Source organism: Strongylocentrotus purpuratus, unplaced genomic scaffold (assembly GCF_000002235.5).
Source record: "Strongylocentrotus purpuratus isolate Spur 01 unplaced genomic scaffold, Spur_5.0 spur5_contig_816, whole genome shotgun sequence".
NCBI lineage: Eukaryota > Metazoa > Echinodermata > Echinoidea > Camarodonta > Strongylocentrotidae > Strongylocentrotus > Strongylocentrotus purpuratus.
In genome coordinates this window covers 1659233-1682851 of record NW_022145520.1, presented here as the reverse complement: position 1 = coordinate 1682851, position 23619 = coordinate 1659233, and the positions used below count along the sequence as shown (strand labels likewise).

The following is a 23619-nucleotide window of genomic DNA, read 5'->3' as shown; positions in this document are numbered from 1 at the left end:
TCTCATAACTTAAGACTCGATTTCAACCGCAACAACGATCACTGAATATTGTATGATCGCATATGCTTCTACTATGTTCATTTGAACCGAATTCATGACACCATACCAAAACTTTGTATTACCTTTAATCAAGTTTATGTTTGAAGTGATGCCAGAGTTTCTATTTAACGATAATGATAATATTAATCATAATAACAACAATAATAATATGCCTCGTTTACCCAGGGAAGCCTCACCAGTAATAATACTGTTCTCCCTGAAGCTGAGGGCCAAGCAATCATATGATTACCAGGCAACAACATTCAGACTTATAAACAATTAATTAGCTGTACCATTAGGTATGATAAATTTAATAGTCTTTTGCTTGTCGCCTTTTGTGCTCTGTTTCTGTTTCTCTCATAATGGTCTCTCATTATGTGTAAACCAGTATTCACATTTCGACATAGCATCTGATATTATTGGGGATAAAGTAAACCCTTTTTTCTAGCTGAATTTTTAGCTACAAGACGTGATGCTGATATTCAGTACACAGTGTACACTGCATAGAACTTGAATAGAACAAACCTCCAGAAGAATGATTTTGCTCAAAACTGTTGATTCTATAGTGACCACAAGAGTCATCCAGGGTCACAATGTCACCATACATGTACATACCCCTATCACTTAGCCTGCTTTATAGGCTGCCCAGCATGCACCTGTTTGTAGTTACCATAGAAACCATACATTATAAACCCTACCTCCAGAAGAGCATTCTTATTTAGCTTTCCTCTTACAAGGTCGCTCTAAGTTCAAGGGTAATCCTCTCTCCCCTTCCATTACTGTGACCACATTTTATATTATAGCCTACAGTTTATGCTTGTATGTTTTTGGTATGTTTTTTTTTTTTTTTTTTTTTTTTTTTTTTTTTTTTTTTTTTTTTTATTTTAGTCATCTCTATTTCATTTATGTATTTAAATTTTACACTCTTCTTACAAGGTTGCTAAACTGCTACAAGTAATCCCTTCTATAACTGTGACCACATATTATAGCCTATAATAAAATACACTGTATTTTTTTTTTTTTGTATTTGTTGTTGTTGTTGTTGTCGTTTTCTTGTTGTTTATGTGTCTTTATTTTGTTTGTTTTATATAGTTGTGTGTGTCGAGAATATTATTGGTATCCATTGCTTACATTATCTGTGGAGTGCAAGTAACTTCAGATCTTTTGAATTGATAAGATGCCTCCCAAAGTTTAGAACCTTCCTTTTATTTTTGCCTGTCAGAGAATGCTAGGGTGCTGTAGAAAGTACTTCAGGTCCCTGTTTCATAAAACTTGTTATCAATATTAAACAAGATACGATTAATGTTGTACGCTACTGAAATCCTTGCATTTGATTGGCTTTGAGCAGATTTGTCATAGATCTGTGGCAGTTATTATTGATAACAAGTTTTTAAAAAAACAGCATCCAGATGCCTCTTGTAAACTAAATTTACAGCAGCACACATGTTGACTGTAGTACTGAGACATTTCACAGGTCACATGGGGTCAAAGGGCACTTACCTCAAGCTTCTGAGGCTCCACAACATGACACGATTCACAATAAAGACAATGGGGTATTGAATTTCTACACCGCACTAGACATGTCATCATTCATTTTGCTTAACTAACAGCTTCCAGCGATACATACATGTACATGTATGCACTCCTACGGGGCCTGGCAATGGAGTTACGCCCAAAGACATATGTTCATACGATATCAGTTTATGTTTTTGTTTTTTAACGAAGAAAAAGAAAATCTTCAAAAGAAAACTTGTTTATACCAGAAACATACATACATGTATATGAACTCTTCAAAGCCAAAAGGGCAGTAACTCTATGTAAAATTTATGAGTTAACAGGAACACCCTTCATGCTCTCAGCAGACAACATTTTATACAGAGGTCCTCAAAAAAGAGCTTTCAAAAAATCCGGTTAATTTGAGGCTTTCTTCAAATCTTTTTTTTTTCTTCATGTAAATATTCTCTTGAATTTTCACTCTTGAACATACTTTGTTATTTTCCAAAATAATTACTGACATTTACAAAATAGAATTCTCCTTCAATATTTAATTCATTCAAGATTTGGCAATACATATAGGGCTTAAATGTCAAATAACACACAAGTTGAAATTAGTGTATAAAAGTTCAAACACTTTTTTGTGGGTTGTATATTAACTCCTTGCATTTTGTTCACTTGTAGCAATAAACACTGACACTCTTATTATTACTAAATTGTAAATATCAATTTAATGAAAAAGAGAGATATCAGATTCAGCCAATGTGCTAAAATTTGAAAAAGATTTTTGTTTTCTTCTCAAATGCAGCACATATCCACCTTTAATGTGACATAGATTTTATTTTTAGTTTCCCTGACTGATCTTGTCCTTGTGCTGAAGCCATCAGGATAGTCTGAATAGGACTAGTTGGCCTACACCAGCAAATGCTTGAAATAGTTTGGCCTTGTGCGACTGACTTTGAGGGGTTAATTACTCTCTATGGTGAGAAGTGTTTTGCAGTCTGATGTTTTTGTTGCGGTGCAGTTACAGTCAAAATATTTTCTTTCTTTGTTTTGAGAGCCATGATAAAAATAAAGACTTGTTTATTAGATTGATGGATTAGTTGAGGTTTGTAGAAGACAATGTTTTGGGAAATATCTTTTCTCTAGTCTCATGATTGCCAATTCTTTTCATGCCTATTTGAATTGTTTAGATTTTTTGGAAGGGGGGGGGGGCTGGGGTAGGCAATTTGGTTACATTGTAGGTAAATATGCATTGGTGTAGTATTGTTATCGTGAAGTGTTATCACTGCTGTAATGATAAAAATAATAATAGACCGTGCTTATATAGTGAATATCACAATATGTCTCTATGCGCTGTAAGAAAGAGTAAAAAGGAAAGGAGGATAGAGTAACATAAGAAGAGTGAGATATGCTCAACATTCTTTCTCTCGTTAACATTGGAAAGTATTTGTTAAGTAGTGTTATGGTATTAGTACTGAGTACAGTCAAAGTTACATTTGTCATGAGATTTATCAAACTGTATGAGTTACAATGCATGCATTAATATCAGTCATGCATGGTAAAACTTTCAAATGATTGCCTCACATAGCAACAACTGATGGAATGTTTGAACTGCCCATTCTTACCAGTAATAATAATAATAATAGTTCGTTCTTTTATAGCGCATTTCAGGACCGAAGGCCCACCAGAGCTGCCAACCAGTACGATTTAATCATATTTTGTACTATTTTTAGAAGTACCTGTAAATACGACTGTACGATTTTCCTGGGGGGGGGGGAAGTATTGCTTTGTGTGTGCCATTTTCAAGCATCTCACATCAGCAATTTGGGGATGTTCGTTGGTCAATCGAACACACCAGTCATGGCGAAATCATGCATACATGTATTCAATCAATGATCCTTACAACAAAATTCTTCCTGTATGTAGGAACTGTAATAGGCATTGATCCGTGTTTTTTTAAAAATACAACTTCTGGGATTAAAGAAAATAGTTTTTGAACTCCAGAGGTTGGCAGGTCTGCATTACATGTGTACTCTATTATTCAACAATCTCATCTCATAAATAAAAAAAGAGAATTTTGTTCATGTTTGATACTGAAACTTAAAAGTGAAAACGTCATGCTCAAAATCCACACTCCAGCCTGTTTTTCCTACTAGCTGCCATAGCGTTCAAGCCCAGTCAGAAAACTTCAAATAGAGAGTAGAGACTCTCTCTCTCTTTCTAAAAGTATTTATAGACGCACCATGAGTCACAGATTCAAATCGAGAACGCCAGGGAAATTATGCATGCGTCGGTCGGGGGGATGACCTGACAACCAAGGTCACGCACCTTCCTCATTCTGCTGAAGTTGCCTGACGAAGAGCGTTCGTTTCCCGTCTTTTGAGTGTCCTGATTTTTTGAGCCAACCTGTAAGTGTCAGTTGTTAACGCGTCCTAGTTTGATATGCATCTAGTCATTTGCGATGCATCCGTGTATACATGTATGTGTACAACTGTTGGTGTACACTGTGAGTAAGAGTACACATTCAAATGGAGATAGTCTGCATCTGTAGAAATGGACTGGCATACTCTCACCTGTGTAAAGTCTTTTTAGTGTATATGTATTATATATTTTTAAAGGCGTTATCTGGCTAACTTTTAGAAAGTGCTTCAATGGAATCGCTCAAATTAGAAATACAATCCGTTTTTTTTAATAACTTTATGAAGTTTATGTTTGTGAAACAAGCACTGTTTTACTGTATTACGGTAGATGGAATTGCTCAAATAATATTTTTTTTATTAACTTTATGTTTACGAAACATGCAATATTTGACTATATTTTAGAAAGTGCAAAGATGGAATTTCTCGATAAGGGCTCATTCAAGATAAGTGTTATTACAATTACATTGTAACATTGAAAATCATTAATAAGAATATATTATAACAACACATGAAGTGGGAAAAAAAATTGTAATATAGACTGTTTGTCTACTGAGAAAAAATTGCAATGTAGCTAAGCAGAACTGGATACTTGACACATAAGGATATCGTTTGTTCAAGCACTTTGTTTTATTTATTTTTTATTTTTGAGTTGGTCAGTATTTAGTTGTATATTACCAGGGCTTCAGAAATTACTACTTTGCCTTCTAATATTTGAAATATACATGAACCAAAAAAGAAGAAGATGTAATCTACATTGTATTTGCATGATGATACATACAAATGTAATGTACATAGTGTAATTGAGCATCGGCGATGCTGCAGGTGTTTCCGATGAGAAATAATGGGAAAATGAGGAAAAATCTGCAAAAAAACAAGTGATTGAGCAGATCATCCATCTTTAAAAATCATATTCTCCTATGACAGTACATGTAATGTCATTGAGCGGCCTTGTGTGATGCTGCCGGTGTCTTAGATGAGTCAGAATCAGCAGTTCAGCACCATATGACTAATAATCGGTTTATGATATCATCATGTATTCATGCTGCATGCTTATCTCGGCCCAGATACCGTGTATCACTGCACATCAATTCATTAAACTAATGTAATAAAAACATTAGCATGGGGTGGTAGAGTCTAGCGAGAAGTGTGACAGACTCTCGTGAAATGAATACCTCGTCAAGTAGTCACTCATCTATGATCTTTACTCATTTTGGCTGGTAGATCTATTTTGAAGTATGTTTTATTTTCCTGTGCATCTGGTTGGTACCAGGAAGAAAATAATGCTGTTCTTTTTCATTGTAATGTACATGACTACATGTACATTTCATTGGTTTCTCTCTCTCTCTTTCTCTCTCATTGCCCCTTTCTCTTTAGGAGCCCCAACTTCATATAATCTCATATCAATTTCTTCTCTTTTCTTTTCTCTTGTTTCTATCTTTTTCTATTATTCTTGCTCCTTTTCCATGTTCTTTTTTGGTTTACTCTCCTACTCCCTCTCTGCATCTTGTATCAGAGGGAGATTCCTCTGATACATCATGATTTTTTATCTCACAGTTCATATATGACACCCCCCCCTCTCTCTCTCTCTCTCTCCCTCTCATTCTCTTTATCTCTCTCTCTCTCTGTCTCTCTCTCTTCTTTCTCTCTCTTCTTTCTCTCTCTCTCTCTTTCTCTCTTCTTCCCTGTCATTCTCTTTATCTCACTCACTCACGCTCTCTCTCTCTCACTCCCTCTCATTCTCTTTCTCTCTCTCTCTCGATCTTCCTCCCTCTTATTCTCATTCTCTCTCTCCCTCTCTCCTATCTCCCCCATCTCCCCCATCTCCCCCATCTCCCCATCTCTCCACCTCCCCATCTCCCCCATCTCCCCCTCTCTCTCCCCCTCTCTCTCCCCTTCTCTCTCCCCTTCTCTGCTATCTCTCCCCTTGAAACCAGTGGGAGTGGTGGGTATCTTGGTTCACCAGATATCAATCTCTATGAGACACAAGAAGGGCTCTCTTCAGAGAAGATTCCTCAAATCTCTCTCTTGATCCCTTAGAAGACGGTTGTCATCCCGATGCATCCACGTTATCTTAGACGTGTTGACAATAAATTGTGATCTGATGCGTACGGCTTCCATGCCCGGGAGCATCGCTCTAGATATGTGAGGCATCCTTAAGTGCTCATGTATCCATGGAGATATTCCTTCTAAAAGACAATGCCTGCAGAAAAAAATTGTGTGTTGCTGCTGTTAGCTTAGAGACCATTTGCATTTCATGAATTATTTGAATGAGTTGATAGGAGTTTGAAGAAGTGGAGAAGAAAGGTGCATCAGCATACTGATGACAGCTCAGTAATATTATTTCTGATTAGAATGAATACAATTGTCAATTGAATAAAAGGAATTTTAGATAACAAAATGTTTAAAGACATTGAAATACCCATATTCATTTAAATTCTAAGCATAATTTATATAAAAGAAATACATTGGACCATTAAGCAATTAGCTCTAAATAGCCATGAGCCCACAAACCTCTGGCCAAACATAAAAACAAACAATAGACATACAAGGCCCCTCTTCACTATCTCGAGATTGCCAAATATCCAGCTATTTGAACTATCCCGATCGCAAACTATCCAGCTAATTGCGTCTTCATTAGACCGAAGTAGCAAATTAGCTGGATAGTTGGTCGGAAAAATATCCCAAGATATCTCGGTCTAGTTTGCAAAATATCCCACTATTTCCCAACTAGCGGGATAGTTTGCGACCGTCTTCATTAGACCGAAGTACAGAGTCAAATATCCCGATCCCATCATGCACAACGATTTCCAGTTCGCACATGCGATCTATACCGCTCAGCGCGCTAGTACAACCACTGACCTCGAGTAAACACGGAAAATCGCAAACTAGACCGAGATATCTTGGGATATTATCCCGACCAACTATCCAGCTAATTTGCTACTTCGGTCTAATGAAGACGCAAATTAGCTGGATAGTTTGCGATCGGGATAGTTCAAATAGCTGGATATTTGGCAATCTCGAGATAGTGCAGACACGCCTACAGGCTTCTTAATAGGGTATTAATAGGGTCATTAATTTTATGAGCTAGCATCTAAGTACCAAATAGCTATGACAGCATGTAAAGTATACATAATACCAAGTTGTCACATGCTTGATGTTTGTATCACTCAAACCATGAATATTACAGTCCATTGACAAGTCGGTCTGTAAACTTCTGTATTGGGACAGTGCAAATATTACCAGACTTACCAGCTGTTTGGAGAAGTATACATTTATTTATTTTAGGCCTGCTAGTTGGAGAAGTACAAATTTATTTATGGTAGGCCTATATTCATCAACTGTGAATTGGCAACCAACATTGCACTGTGAAGAGCTTGGTAAACTTTGTCTTGAAAATGAAAGTTGAAAAGCTTGTCTACAAAACTTTGGTACTACCTAACCCAATTACTCTTTTAATTGAGCTTTGATGTTAGATATTTATCATGACACAACATCAATGCTCACTTAATGATATCAGCATGAGTACACATACTGTATTGAAGTCATGCTGCAAGGTTAACTATAAATAACAAATTTTCTGAGCTCAAATTTTAAAGTTAAATACTCAGTGTATTATCCTTGATAGATACAAGTTACACAGTATACTCTTCTTACCTGTGAAGTTAACTGTTACAAATTATGCGTAAGAATATCTTTTCAGATCTGACTCATTTTACAACTATTTTCTTGTTGACTTCATGTGTTATGCAATCATTATTTTCCAATGTAACTCTTTGCAGTGTAGATGTTAATTTCAGATAACCTCTCAGATTTTGTCTACTTCAAATTTGTATTACTATTGATATAATGTTGAATCAGCTGTCAACAACTTGAGATTGATTGAATTCTGTTTACTCAAATTGAGTCTATCAGGTCTCAATCTTCAAGATGACTTGTGTTTGATCAGGAGATCAACTATGAAAGATGCCAATTAACATGTACACAAGAATAACAATAAGAAGACGCAATGGCTCAGTGGTAGAGCAGTGGTCTTTTATACGGGAGGTCCCAGGTTCAAAACCAAGTAAAGCGCAACAACTGCACAAGTACCCTTGGTAAAGCATCGATCCCCTCGGAGAGGACGTAAAGCCCCAGTCCCATATAAAGCCGGACCAGCACGGACGAGCACGGACCACTCCGGACCATCCCGGACCATGGTCTGGGGTGATCCGGGATGGTCCGGGATGTTTTGTTCAAAAAATCGCATCCGCCGACCGTCTCCCCGGACCCAACACGGTACCACTACGGACCGCCCCGGACCGTCCGGGCATAGCCCCGGCAGCAGTATAGATCATTCCAGACCCAGCACGGAGCCGCCACGGACCGTCCCGGACCACCCCGGTGCCAACACGGTGCCAACACGGATGACACCGGACCATCCCGGTGCCAACACGGATCATCCCGGAACGCCCCGGTGCTGGTCCAGGATCATCCGTAGGGGCGCCGGGGGTGATCCGGGGTCAATAACTCACTCCCGGACTGCCACGGATCAACACGGACCGCCCCGGCGCCACTACGGATGACCCCGGACCCAGCACGGTGGCTACACGGATCAAACTATTGTCCCGGACCGTCCCGGACCATCCCGGCAGTTTTTGACCGTCAAAAACATCCGGGGTCGACTCCCGGACCGCCCAGGACCATCCAGGACCATCCAGGACCATCCAGGACCACCCCGGTGCCAACACGGTGTCAACACGGACCGAATCCCGGATCACCCCGGATGGGGTCCGGGATGGTCCGGGACGGTCCGGGACGTATATGGGACTGTAGCTTTAAGCTGTCACTTTGGAGACTGAGTAGTAGAGTACTGTATTTACATGTACAACAAAGTGAGGTGTATAATACCATTGTAAAAACACAAAATGAAACAAAAACGACAACTACACAAAAATATGAATCAATATCACTTTAATTATGACCTTTGTAAGATCTCAGGATAAAAGAAAAACCTTAGTCCAACAAATTATTTTTACAGGAAGATTTTGAATAAATTTGAGTATAAATTGTTTCACTGACCGCACATCTATAATAATGCACTCATTTGTATCCAGATTCCGGGGCTCTGTCTTATAAAGAAAGAGTTGAGATTGGTTCAAATTGATCACAAGTTCGCCAGTCAATAGGCCTTTTTTGTAAATGACCTTTGTAAAGTTCTTGGCGTAAAAGGAAAACCTTAGTCCTTCAAATAACTTTCACAGGAACTTTTGAAAAAATCTGAGTATAAATTGTTACACTGAGCATGAACCTATAAATGCACTCGTTCGTGTGTGTGTGTGTGTGTGTGTGTGTGTGTGTTGGGTTTTTACAGACGTGTATCAATCAGATATGATTATTTACGCCTGGGACCGACCTTTAAACGTCACCATCCGAAAGACGTGATTCAGTTTCGAACCTGCGTCCTCGGCTGAATCAGTTTGTAATTTCCACTTTTAGCTGGATTACAGGCGCAGGCCACAACGCCTAGTCATTCGTATCGAGGGCACTGTCTAATAAAGAAAGAGTTGGGATTGATCCAAATTAATCACAAGTTCTCCAATCAATAGGCCTTTTTTGTAATGTAAGCTAATTTCGATACACAGCCTACATACATGTATGTCTGTGTGAAGTGCCTTGATATGGACAATTTCATTCACCTGCCATGAATAAGAATTGTTGCTAGGTAGGACAAACATGATTTCCCCCACCTAGCAACACAGAATATATGCAATTTGCATTCCGTCAGTTGAGATACAACTGCTTCTGTACATGGCCCTGGGAAGCGGGGGTGCTGGGGGTGCTGCAGCACCTCTGGAATTTTTCCAGGGGAGCATAGCACCCCCTTCAAAAAAAATCTGGTATGATATATTTAATGTATATCACTATATGAGTCGTTGCGAAATTTTTGGGACCAAAAAAAAATATATATGTCCTCTTACCCCTCCCCCCCCCCCCCCCCCCCCCCCCCCCCCCCCCCCCCCGGTGACAAAATCGTTCCCAGGGCCCTGCTTCTGTAAATATATGTAACAGTCAAATGTAGAAGCTTGTCGCTAGATTAAGGTGTATAGATTGGAATATATTTTAGTTTGGAGCCAGAAACATTTCTAAACGAGGCACATAACAAAGAAATATGCTTTTGATTTTATTATCTAAGGAAAAAAATAGCGTGCTGTATTAGTTCTCCGGACAAGAAAACAAACAAACCAAAAATGGGAGGAACTTTTTACCAACATTGTGCATAGTACTATGTCCCATTTGCAGGCCAAAAGAATTAAACAGATTAAATTCCACAGGCATTTGAATGATAATACTATTTTAGAACTTCCCTCAAAACGAAAGGGCTTGAAAATGTCTTTTTGTGGGGAAATAACAACCGACTTTAGGTATTGCAATCCTTTTAGTAAATAGTCTTATTTTCAGACCCTTGTACCGAATGTTGTACGTTTTTGTGCTGTGCAAAGATTCAATCGGTTTAATTCTGGCCATTAAAAGAAGTGGGTTATTGATGTAGGCACATGCTCATGTACCCTTTTACCCTTTTACAGCTCATTTTATGCATGTTATTACCAAAGAAAGGAATGAAGTCGGTCAGTCACGGAAAGAGTCTGATACTGATCGTGAAGTCTAGAAAGTATTAAAACTGGTTTCCTTGCATAATTTGAATACTAGGACACTGCTAACGTCTTATTTTCACAGATAGGACATACGTGACATATTCATAATTCCTACAAAGTTCTACAGAATTTGAGGTTGGCAGCAAATGGGACATACTACATGTAGTACTTTAATAATGATGAGAGATTCTTTTGAAATGCCCATCTGTCGTCCCAAGGCATTAGCAAGCTTGTTGTGGATGCATTAGTGAGATTCTTCCATAGGTATGCATAAGGAAAGCGTCACCAGTTCTTGTTTTTATTTTTATAGCAACAATACCATTAGCTGTATTCGCCCTGCAGTCTGGTAGGCATTATAAGTAGAGGCATGTTTCTACAAAATAGCCAAAACTCTCACCCAACCCTAACCCAACCCTAACCCAACCCTAACCCAACCCTAACCCAACCCTAACCCAACCCTAACCCAACCCTAACCCAACCCTAACCCAACCCTAACCCAACCCTAACCCAACCCTAACCCAACCCTAACCCAACCCTAACCCAACCCTAACCCAACCCTAACCCAACCCTAACCCAACTCTAACCCAACCTTAACCCTAACCCTACCTGATGTGAACGGTACTGTATGCAAATGGTGCAAATAGACCGGTGAACTAACATATTCAAATTGTATGCATATTTTTTTTAAACAAAGGTTGTTCTTGACAACCAAAAAGCTTGCTTGAGGCTTGCCTGACATAGCAACAAGTAAAGTACGACTTGATTCCAAGTATTGTAGTACTTTCGTTCGTAACCGATTAATGGAATAACTCAACACTAGATCCCAAGAAAAGATACTGCCATAGTATGTTAAATAAAGTAAACCGGTTTACCTTTATAGCTACATTACATTGTGGCTTTTTTCTGGAAATAAGCCTGATGCTTCTGATATTTGTAGGCTACTGTAGCCATCAAGGAAATGAACATATTTGAAGAAAAAAGTCTTATGTGTTACTGTATATATTGCACAGAATCAGGCTATTAAAGGGATTATACTTTCCCAAGTGTGAAAAACCTTGGTAGATCTATATATTCCAGATAGAAAATAAGTCCCAGCTGTTCTGTATGAGGTGTGATGTAGCTTTAGCCAAATTGTAGGAATTGTAACATATAAACTTGCTGCCCATTTGCTTCTTTGCCACGTGCATGTACACCTGCACAGTAAAAGATTAAAACTAAAAACCTTCATGTGCAAGATGTGTTCATGTGTTAACAGATTTGCATCCCAAATATGTTTCCAGCTGTGAAGTAATTGCATCACAAATAACAAACACAGAATTTTTGGGATGTGTGAATTTTCTTGTTTCCAATAAGGTGCAAACCTTTCATGCAATAGTCTACTGTAAATAGGTAGGGACACTGATTTTCCGCGATCACGGAAAACGGACGGAATTCACGGAATTGACCATTTGAAACGGAAAATGCAATTTCGAACGGAAAATCGCGGAAAACCCCTTTTACCCCAAAACTTTTCATTTTTTAAGAAGAAAATCGTAAAACTTACACTATATTTGTGACTCGTTATGCAGTTAAAAAATATTGGGCCTCAAATCATGGTTAATAATTCCGAATATTTAGCGATATTCGTCAGATTCTTAGGAGACCGGGAGCTGCCATTTTGTTTCGCTGGACCGAAAGGGATCATTTCGTAAAACTTGGTACAAATAGCAGCGAAACGATCCGATTATGCCAGCTAGGCGCCTAGTATTACGTAGACGTAATACTAGGCACACACACGCCAGTAGCGGGCGCTACGTGCGGCGAGATTGTACACACGCAGTTGTACAGTTCGAAAAAGGGGCTGGCATGTGCGCCTAAAATCGATCGATCGCGGACATGACAGCCAAGACTGAAAATGTTTTCGTTGACGTCGGTACTACTCAGCATTTTCGTCAAGAATATGTCGTGTTCTGATACATTCAGCTGACTTTAGTCTGCTAGTCTAAGTTCGAATTTGAAGTTGGTAAATCTAACCATTTGATAATTTTTTGTAGGTCTAGCCTAGACTCTAGGGCCCGTACAAGTTCATGTTCAAGTTCAAGTTCAAGTTCAAGTTCAAGTTCAAGTTCAAGTTCATGTTCATGTTTTAATGAAAATCTTATGTAAACGGAATTTTAGTTTTTTCATGTGTACAAAGTCTATGGCAAAACGGAATTTCTGTTTTTCAGCCCATCTGAAACGGAATTCAAGATTTTCTGAAACGGAAAAGGCCATTTTTTGAAACGGAAAATCAGTGTCCCTAAATAGGCAATCCCCATATATGTGCACTAGAACTTTTCTGGAATGTAGAGCGGTCATGGACACAAATAAGAGTCCTTTCACTGTTCTTATTTTATTTTTTTCGTAGTCAAAGGTTGGCTTTAATACTTCAGTGTCCATGCCGTTATTAATCTCTCTATGCAATTCAATGGTCTACTTATGAATGAAAGGAGGAAAATTCCACAACCTATTGCCAAAATACACACCTGAATCAAATAAGTTTAGATCTACCGGTACGGAACTTGGATTCTTTTCCATCAAATGCTGTAGTTTTCTGGTTGTGATAGCAATACTGAATGATTTGACCTGAGTGAAGACAGAAAATGATCCCCCAACTTTCTACAGGTTTCTTGTGCTTGTCGACCTTGATTAATATGAAAAATTGCCCTATAATATTGCAACCAATGAGGTATGAAATGGATTCTGCAGACCATTAACTACTACTAAAGGTACTAATGAACTTCATTTCTGCCAGTTTCTTGTACATTGTGAAAGAATAATGTACCTTTCAATGCAATCACAAAGGCTTTTAAAAAAAATCAACCTGTAATAATAATAGCAGTTAATAATAGTTAGTCTCTGCTCAAGACATTATGGTATTGTGTTTAAGTGTCAAATGAGAGTCTGTACCTGCAGACCATTAAAGCACAGTGCCCATTGAGCCTAGTATTAGTAAACAGTCTTATGGGTCTGAAACTTTGTTATACATGCATGATACCAATACAAACTCACAACTGACAGGGGATTGTGCTTGCTTGCAAACTATCCTTGACCAGCATCCAATCTGGTGTGTTTATTGATCGTATTTGAAGATATATATCCGACCGCTCCAATGCCAATTGTAGCAATCAGCGGAGTATAAGATGCGTGAGTCATCCTATCAAAGACTCATTCATGGTCATTCGGCTGGAAAATTGCCACACTGTGACACCGTCATCCGTCGGTAAAGTGTGATGACCGATACTTCTGCGGCACGGCCAGCGCCTTGAGCGCCACTACCAGGCCAGCAAAGAAAATGAACAGGAGATGTGATCAGTTTAGCTTTAGGAAGCTCTAGAATAGCTCTGATGACAAATTGCAACACTGGCTAATTATAAATGTACCTTTGTTTACATATGGCTTTTGAGATTTTATATTCTTATAATCTTCCTCCTCCTCCTCCTCCTCCTCCTCCCCCTCCCCCTCCCCCTCCCCCTCCCCTTCCCCCTCCCCCTCCCCCTCCCCCTCCCCCTCCCCCTCCTCTTCTTCTTTCCGTGCTATAATGGCAATTTGTCAACTTTCACTATTGTCACCAGTTTCATCACATCTGTATTTTCCTCTCTTTCTCTTAAATGTCTTGGTGAAATTACTTCTTCCCAATCTCATTTTAATATAATAATCAGTCATAGTCTATCTATTTTGATGTAATAAAATAGAATAACATTTCAATTTAAACCACGATCAGCACACAGTTAAAAACTCATGCTGGCCCTGTCCTTTCAAATGTTATGGTATCGATCAAGCGTTACCCTGTAAAACCCGAAGAAAATATATACGTATTGAGATATTGCAGTGGGAATGTACGCCTTAGTTTGGGGTTGGATTTATCTGAACAAGATAATTTTTGGATGATTCCTATCCCTATGGGTTATGACGATAATAATAATAATAACGTTTTATTTACCCAGGGTAGCCACTTCAGTTATGAAACTGGTCTTCCAGCGGGCCCTGCATAACATAATGTTATTACCAGGGCTCAAATTAATTGTTTGTCCACGGGGCTCTTCTCCCCCCCCCCCCAAAAAAAAAGAGCCCCCGTGAGCCTTCTCACGGGGGCTCTTTTTTATACAAATATCCATTGAATTGGTACCTATGATACTCCTCAATTATTTGCTATTTCATCATTATCATTTCAATCAGCATTTTCCCTCTTACAAATTTACAAGCTACATAGCTGTTACTGGCCTGTGTATATAATATATACGCATACAACACTGATCTTTATGATGTCTTTAACGTGACATATCTGCTTCTCCCCTTGCAAACGAGAAAGAAAACAAGGTCATTAAAAGGGATTAAGCGACAAATAATGATTGTGATTCAAATTGATGCGAATATTTGTTTGAATAAGCACTGCTATTCACCCAAATCTTCTTTGTAAAAACAACTTTTACAAATCTCAGCCATGCTTACTGAGTTGAGACGTTCCATTCAATGTAAAATACTCATTAAAGAATGCACTTCTCCTAATCTAAAAGTGATCTTACAACACAGTGGCAGATTTGCATGGCTGAGATTTGTAAAAGTTGTTTTTACAAAGAAGATTCTGGTGAAAAGCATTGCTTATTCAAAAAAATCCTTGCATCAATTTGAATCACAATGATTATTTGTTGTATGATCCTTTTATTAAATAACCTTGTTTTCTTTTTTGTTTGCAGGGGGAGAAGAAGCTATGTCACGTTAAGAAATCATAAAGATCAGTTGTATTATGCGTATATACATTTATGATACCAGAACAAATGTTGATTTATCAGAATATCATTTTGGAATACCTCTATACAAATACCACATTGTCTTTAGCCCGTATCAGTATTAGTATGATCCAATATAAAGCTATTATTCTTTATTAAATTCAGTATAATGCTTTTCCTCAAAAATAGTTTTGCTATTTTTTTAGGGTTAAGACGCTAAGAAAAGGTTTCAAATGTACATTACACTCTCTCTCTCTTTATTTTAATCATGCATTATCAACTACATATAAAGCAGCAACCAAAAACTTAGGGTTATCTGAGATAGGTGAAAGTAAGAGTTAAAAAGAAAGTCATGCTAAAACGGCGCTTCACTCCCCCCCCCCCCCCCCCCCGCTTTAATATCACATTTTCACTTGGCAGCCCAAGGGGGCCGAAGGGTGGGAGGAGGGGGTTAAACCCCCTAACCCCCCCCCCCCCCCCCCCCCCCGTGCCCATGTTACCATATCATTCCACGACATCTTGGTCTTCCTCTTCTTCTCAGTAGGGACTTTTAGATTTGTGTGGACGTGCACTGGCAGTCACATGTGACGTCCTTTTAAGCACTGGCACTGCCTTAAAAGGAGGTCACACGTTGCAGTCCACGTTCTCATCTTGCAAATCTAAAAGTCCCTAATATTGATTTACTGGTCGAGGTTCATTATTTTGCTGGTCATTTGAAATCACCAGATTTCAGCCGGTTAACGCTTTCACAACAAAAAACTTCTCCGTGACCATGTTTCTGCCCTTGCACGATCGCCTCCAGCTCCAGCAGACATGGCGCGGCAGCGTGCACACATACCGCTACTAGCGGCGCAGTAGGCCTATAACCACTACTGATGGCGGCACTGCACTGCGAGCTGAATCGGTAATAATAGGCCTATACTCATAAAACGAGAAATCTTGCACGCTAATCTAAGTTCCATTTCATTGGTTTAAGGTTTGAAAATTGAAACTCAATATTGTGTTAAAGCTATAACAGAAAAGATAATCTTTATTTTATAATTCCACGGGGGCGATTTTAAATTTTGCAATCGCCCCCGTCAGCAACCTGACGGGAGCGATTATGTAGCTCACGGGGGCGAATCGCCCCCCGCCCCCGTGTATTTTGAGCACTGGTTATTACTACCCTTCTCCAATCTAATATGCTGAGCGCCTAGCTAGAAGGCAGGGGGTCCCATTGTTATAAGTCTTTGGTATGACTCGGCCAGGGATCGAACCCATGACCTCCCATTCATGAGGCGGGCGCTCTAACCACTGAGCCACAATGCCACAATACAGGAGTGGTCCTCAGAATAATGTTTTAAAGGTAAAGACCAGTATTGGAAACGCCCTAATTTCAAAAAATGAAATGGAAGCTCTTATTACCAATCATGTGAAAGAATATGATTTGACTAATACATGGTGATAAAAAATTTGCCGGGAAGCCGCCTACTAATTGATATATTTGGTAAATTAGTTTATCTATTGGTGTGTGAGAGATAAACGCACGTGTCACGCACGTGTCTGTAGTCCCATATACCGTACATCTTTCTGTGTACAGTGCTTGTAACTTTACAAAGACTGGGCCAAATTTCTTATCACTTAGATGATTCCAGAACCTTGCAGTACAAACCAATACTTATATGCTAGATGATCAACCTTTTCTGTTTGATTCCACAACGTTTCTTTCACAATGCAATCGCATGACCGTAACTTGTCTTTATCTTTAAGCATCCAAAAACAATTAATCAACAAATTAAGATTGTCGGTTGTGTGTATGTTGTATTTTGTTACCACTAGATAACCAAAGACTTTAACCCTAAAGAAATCCAATTTGTTTGCTTTGAAACAGGACACTAGACCGGAATGATGTTACACGTAAATTTATGATTCATATAGGATTTAGGACATAAGGTGGCGCTGTTCAATTTTTTGATTTGAGAAGCATTCATGTGTACATGCATTCCCAGTATAATTAATGTTTTTGAGTCATCAGGGATTTGTTGACTTTCAATAATATACCAGAAATGAACATGGGGATTTTATATCTCTAAAGATTGATATTGAGAAGGCTTGCCTGAGGTTTTAAAAGACACATGCAGCAACAAAGTACCCTAATGACACATACATGTATCTCAATTTCTTTGCATGGAGTTTTGGGTATATTGTTATTAATATTTTTTTTTTGTATTTCATGTTTTGATGATTCTTTTCATTACATTTTTTTTTATTTATACCAGTGTGGAATAGAGTCTCAGAACATTTGGTCCATTAGAAATGAACATTAGACATTAGACATGAAAATGCATAACCTCAGCGATTTAAAAAAAAATCTAAAAAAAATCAAATGTGTCCTATGTGTGTGTGTGATATCAGTCAACTGGCAGCCCCCAGTTTGATCCAATGGTTGACCAAAGTAAGATTAAGATTGATCAATTGAAACTAAGTTGTGTCTTTTAATTTAATATTTTCCTGAAACTACAACATTCGTCAAGATTTCTTAAAATGATTTTTTTCCTATCACCGTAATTAAAGTTGTATAAACCGCCCTCGTGAATAAACCGCACCCCTCTTTTTCGCCCCCAATTTTTTTTTTTTTTTTTTTTTTTTTGCCTGACTTTTTTTTTGCCGACTTTTTTTTTCCCGACTTAAAAAACAGTAGAGGACCTAGGGTAGAACCTTGTGGTACGCCACGTAATAGAAGAAAAATTGGAGGAATTATTATTATAAACTACATATTGAAATCTATCAGAAAGATTACTTTCAAACCAAGATGACAGACAAATTTGAGTGTTGTTCTAGTTTCCGAGTGGTGAGTCAACACCCCGATTACTGAGCTGGGAGACGTTGCCAGGCATAGCCCCAGGTGAAGGGGCATAAATCGAAACTTTAAATTTTGAATTTTTTTCGGGGGCAAAAAGGTGCGGTTAATACACCGTTAATTACGGTACATACCGGTTTCTTTTATTCCTCTTACTTATCTCCTATTCCTCCAAATACGAGACTGATCACGTTATTAGATTAAGATTAATTAGATAAAAACTAAATTTCTGTCGTTTTTCTTCCATATTTTTCTTCTACATTTTCCTCTAGGTACGACACCGGTGGCGATAACTTCATCGACATGATGGAGTTGAAGTACATGATGGAGAAGCTGGAAGCTCCTCAGACTCACTTGGGTCTCAAGGCAATGATGAAGGAAGCAGACGAGGATTTGGATGACATGATCAGTTTCAGGGAGGTTCGTTCACATTCAACACTTCAGGGGGGTGTTTCACAAAGATCCTAAGTTGAAATTACTAAATGATGATTCAAATCATTCATATTTTATTATCAAGGAGATTTCTTGTTCTTAATGTGGAATTTATGAGAAGTCTAAAATACTTGAATTTTTGCATTTGAATATATTTTATTTTAAGGCTACAAATGCTTAGGATCTTTGTGAAACACCCCCCTGATTGCTTCACTTTTCTTCCTTTTTTCTCAGTTTCTACTAATCTTCAGGAGGGCATACATGCCTCTTTATTCAAATGAACATTTATTTTCTTCCAAACAATACAATTTATAAGTAGGAACATAAATATAATTAAAGAACTTGTATTACAAGGAAGAAGGCGCGAAACCTGATAAGCATAGCTTGTAATGGGTACGCCCGAATAAACAAATACAATTATACATTATAAATGGGAGAAAGGAAGAAAGGGATAGGCAAAGAGGAGAGGAGGATAGAGAGCTATAAAGGAAGAAATCCAATGTTGCCAATTTGAAGAAGATAGGATTTAATCACTTTTCTTCCTTTCTTCTCAGTTTCTACTAATCTTCAGGAAGGCAGCAGCGGGTGAATTGATGGAAGATAGCGGTTTAAATCTACTAGCCCAGCTCTCAGAGATCGACGTTGACGAAGAAGGTGTCAGTGGGGCCAAGAACTTCTTTGAAGCCAAGGTAGGTTTGGTCTTGGACCCTGGGTAGGTTTGGTCTTGGACCCTGGGTAGGTTTGGTCTTGGACCCTGGGTAGGTTTGGTCTTGGACCCAAGGTAGGTTTGGTCTTGGACCCTGGGTAGGTTTGGTCTTGGACCCTGGGGAGGTTTGGTCTTGGACCCTGGGTAGGTTTGGTCTTGGACCCTGAGTAGGTTTGGTCTTGGACCCTGGGTAGGTTTGGTCTTGGATCCTGAACCTTGGAAGAGATCATAATCCCTGAAGCAACTTTTTCAAAGATACACTGAGATGGGATAATATGTTTTATGTTATGTTTTATGTCATTGTTATTTTGTATGTTACCATGTATATATAGGACCAATGTGAAAAGCAGCTCTGGCTGAAGTTTTCATCCTGTGTAAATATTCTAAGATAAATGAGTGAGTGAGTGGGTGGGTGGGTGAGTGAGTGAGTGAGTTGTGACAGCAGTTGATGGCGCAGACAACTACAAAACGGTGTAAAATCCTGTACCACCTTGTGGCGTTAAAAGTCACACCAGCGAGACTGATCTATAACAGACCGATCAGAAATTCATGTTACCCCGATTTGCCAAGTATTGGTGGGTTTGGAGTCGATGTGGTGTCGGTTTGACGATGTGGACGATATTGTCAACAAAACACCATTTCAGTCAGAAGATTACGTGTCGACATAGAAGCTGATGTAGATAACATGCGACATAGTTATGATATTTAACTTCAATTTTCCTCTTTAAATATCTAACGGAATAGAATTTGACATTATGCAAACTCCAGATTGTTATTTTTGTAACATTGCTTTTAGCTGTTTCAGTGTTTATAGATTATTGTTATACTCCATTTCATCGGCAATGTCCTTGCACATGAAATTAACCAATCATGTCTTGCAGGCAATTGTTGACAACGGCCATAAATTTGATCCGCCATGCCGACAAAGAAAATTGAATTCGACAAAAGCAATGCAAGTAAGTCTCTCTCTCTTTACATGCCATGTCCTGAGACGTTGGGCGACCATGGAATGCCACAATTCTCTTTCCTATGAAGTAATTTATTCTCCCAGAGATCAAGCAAGTAGATATTTTAAATTATCTGATTTGATTGTTCATTTTCCAGATCGCAGTACAGACGCAAGAAGGCAAATTCCATCAAGAGATTCTGGATGAACAAGAAGAGAGGAGGCAAGAAGCCGAAGTGAAAAAGGTCAGGCAACAGCAGTTCAGAGAAAAGGCCGCCCTCTTTAATTCGTCATGAGATAATGCCGGCTGACGGAAAACAATCAAGGGATACAAGAAGCAGAGAGCCATATTAACATGGGAGACTGTATCGAACCTGGGTACTAATTTTCGGTTGTTAGAAACTGCAATTTTTGAAATTATTATGGTTGTCTTTCCATATTTCGTTGAAGAATCAGGGAGAGAGAAAAACAAATACACACCCCGGACTGCCTACTTTACCCTTGTTTTCTATTCAGCCTCTCCTGTGCAAATTTTCAATACCTTAAGGGGACCGTTTATCAAAAAGTACAATTAATCCTGCTTTAGTGACCTTCTATACAGTACATCCCAGAAAAAACGAAACCAAGAATTATCTATGTTTTAGCATAACTAAAGCCTTGGTTACAAATGCCAATTTGAACTGTTACGAACGCCATACGAACGTTTTTCAGACAATGGAAATTCGGGCAGACAATGGAAAAACGGAGATTTGTACGAAATTATCGTTTGTACGAACATTTTTGTGACCGTAGCATTACCGGTAATCACATTTATAATTAATAAATGTCACATATTTGTAAAGCTTAGATCCTCCTCTTCCATTTGATGAGACTCATATGATGCATATTCCATGTATGAGTGATTAAAAACAATTTGAAAAGAGGGTACCCAAAAGTCATTTGGCAGGCGGTATCTGAATTTTAAAGGAAAAATCACATTTCTAGAAAGTTCATTTTCTGCCCTTTCATATGACACCTCAATCAGAAAAAATGAGCCAGGAATAAGAAAGTTCTGTTGATTTAAAGTAATGCTTGCATTTCCATAATTTGATTAAACGAATTCGTTTTCACTGGCTGACTGCCATAGCAACAAACAGGTGACAAAAGACTTGACTCCATTTCGTTGGCGATATGATAAAGCATCAATAATTCTCGGTTTTGTTTTTTCTGGGACGCACTGTATAGAAAGACCATCTGTCTATAGAGTCCCTATTTTCTTGTCTCCCTCGAGCGGTCTTTATACATATCTTTCTCTGTTTAGTGTTTAAAGACTTAAAGTCTATAGCCTGGTACAGTGAAACCTGTCTATAAAGACCACCCAAGGGAGACAAGAAAAGTGCTCTTTATAGGCAGGTGGTCTTCATGTACAGGTTCCTTTAGTACATGTTTCAATGAGAAACCATTTTCAAGGGAAACAAAAAATGTGGTCTTTGTAGACAGGTGGTCACTATTTAAAAGCAGGTTTGACTGTAGTCTGGTATTGAACCTTTGACATTCTCAAATTTCAGTAAAAATGGAACCTAAAAATGGAATTCATGCTAATTCTGTAGAACACAAACAATTACTGTGACCAAAAATCAAATCGAACCAATTATCTACGAGTAGAGGTATTTGGTCAAATTAGTAGCATTTAGGTGGTGGGATTTCTCAGTTTCCTGTACAATATTTCATGACTGTTTTAGTCAATTATAGATAATGGTATATTGTATTGGAATGATCTGTGTCGATATTATTAGAATTGGGTATGATTTGGAAGAGGGGTTTGGTGTTACGGTTGTATAAATTTGTTTTTTGAACATATATAAATGTGCTATGTAGAATAATCACACTATGCTTGAGTACGGTAGTTGCTTTTGAACATATTGTAAAAATATATAAATGAGTAGTTTAGATAACTTTTTATACACGTACATATACTGTGCAGGCTTGACTGATAGATTTACATGATAAAGCCACTTCTGCTTGCTGCTATAGCTGCATTTGAAAATTACTATTATACCCCATTCACAGTGGCCTCAAACACCGCGACAGCAGCGGGACTGTCCCGCTGCTGTCGCGGTGTTGTCTTCAGTGTGAAGGCTCGGACCCGTTATAAACTATCGCGGGATAACACCGCCTAGCGATAACGCCGACACAAACTATCGCTAGGGACGCCTAGCTACAGCAGCGGGACAGTCCCGCTGCTGTCGCGGTGTTTACTCAGTGTGAAGGCTCTCCGCTATAACACCGCGACAAACACGTGTGATTTGTTTACTTACCTATCACTGACCTCTTTTCTACAGCAATGGGGAACATCAAGTGAAATAGAAATAAAGTAACCAGTGGATTCAAATTGATTTTATTATTATGTAGGTATTATAATTATCCAAATAAAAATATTTCACACTTCAAAAAATTAAAATATTCTGACTGGAAGCAATAAAAATGCTAGTTTTTTAAAAAGTAATATGATCGAGGATACAAAAAGCAACTTGACATGTTTACCGCGCAATTTCAAGCAAGTATTTCCGGTCATATCGGGGTCACTCGCGGGTCATGAGCCATGCATACACGTGTTTGTTACGGAGGTAATAAAAATCACCCGCTGCAGCGTGAATGGGTACATGATATTTATCCCGCTGCTGCAGCGGGATAACTTTTCTACTGTGAATGCATTTGTAGCGGTGTTATGGCGGTGTCGCCGCTCCGCTACAACGCCGCTACAAATTTCAAAACCACTGTGAATGGGGTATTAGAATAATTCATTTAATTGAGAAGCAAAAACCCCAAATGATATTACATATTAGGCTTGTTTTATCCTTTATAAGACACATTTGGCAATTTTTGAGGGATAATTTTGTATTATATTTTTACACTTTGAATGTAACCATATTATATTTTATCATTTTTTAACGACAGAAATATGTTTTATGTTTTTCAGTGTGTTTGCAATTTATGTTTTGTTTGAATTGATTTCATATTGATTGGTATATTTCACGAAGTAATGGATCATTACTATTGAAGTGTTATGATACATGTATAACAGTGAAAAGGGACTTCCACTGTTTCAGATATCTTAAGGACTTAATTCTACTTCAATTACGGTAAGAGCTCATTTGCTGTCAATGCCCATAAACAGATTCTCACTTCCAGGGAGGTTCGTGAGAGCGTCGGCCAATGAGACATTCGGCCAATGAGACCGTCAGCCAATGAGACAAAAAACAAAACAAAGAAATACATAAGGGAAGATTGAAGAACAGTAATCTCATCGGCCGTCAGTCTCCAGAACTCTGTCAAAAGTGGCTAAAAGGACCATGAGACCGATTTTGTCGGTCTAGTTGG

General features: G+C 38.5%; 1 protein-coding gene across 1 annotated transcript in view; it reads left to right on the top strand.

Moving 5' to 3' along the window:
- LOC115921684 (EF-hand domain-containing protein D2-like) overlaps nt 1-20964 on the top strand; it is a 30286-nt gene extending 9322 nt beyond the window's left edge. Inside the window, exons 2-4 of the mRNA XM_030979579.1 lie at nt 18448-18595; nt 19162-19296; nt 20418-20964. Coding sequence (XP_030835439.1) covers nt 18448-18595; nt 19162-19296; nt 20418-20555 — 421 coding nt within the window. The 3' untranslated portion in view covers nt 20556-20964. The remainder of the gene's footprint in view (nt 1-18447; nt 18596-19161; nt 19297-20417) is intronic.
- The last annotated feature ends 2655 nt before the right edge of the window (nt 20965-23619 follow it).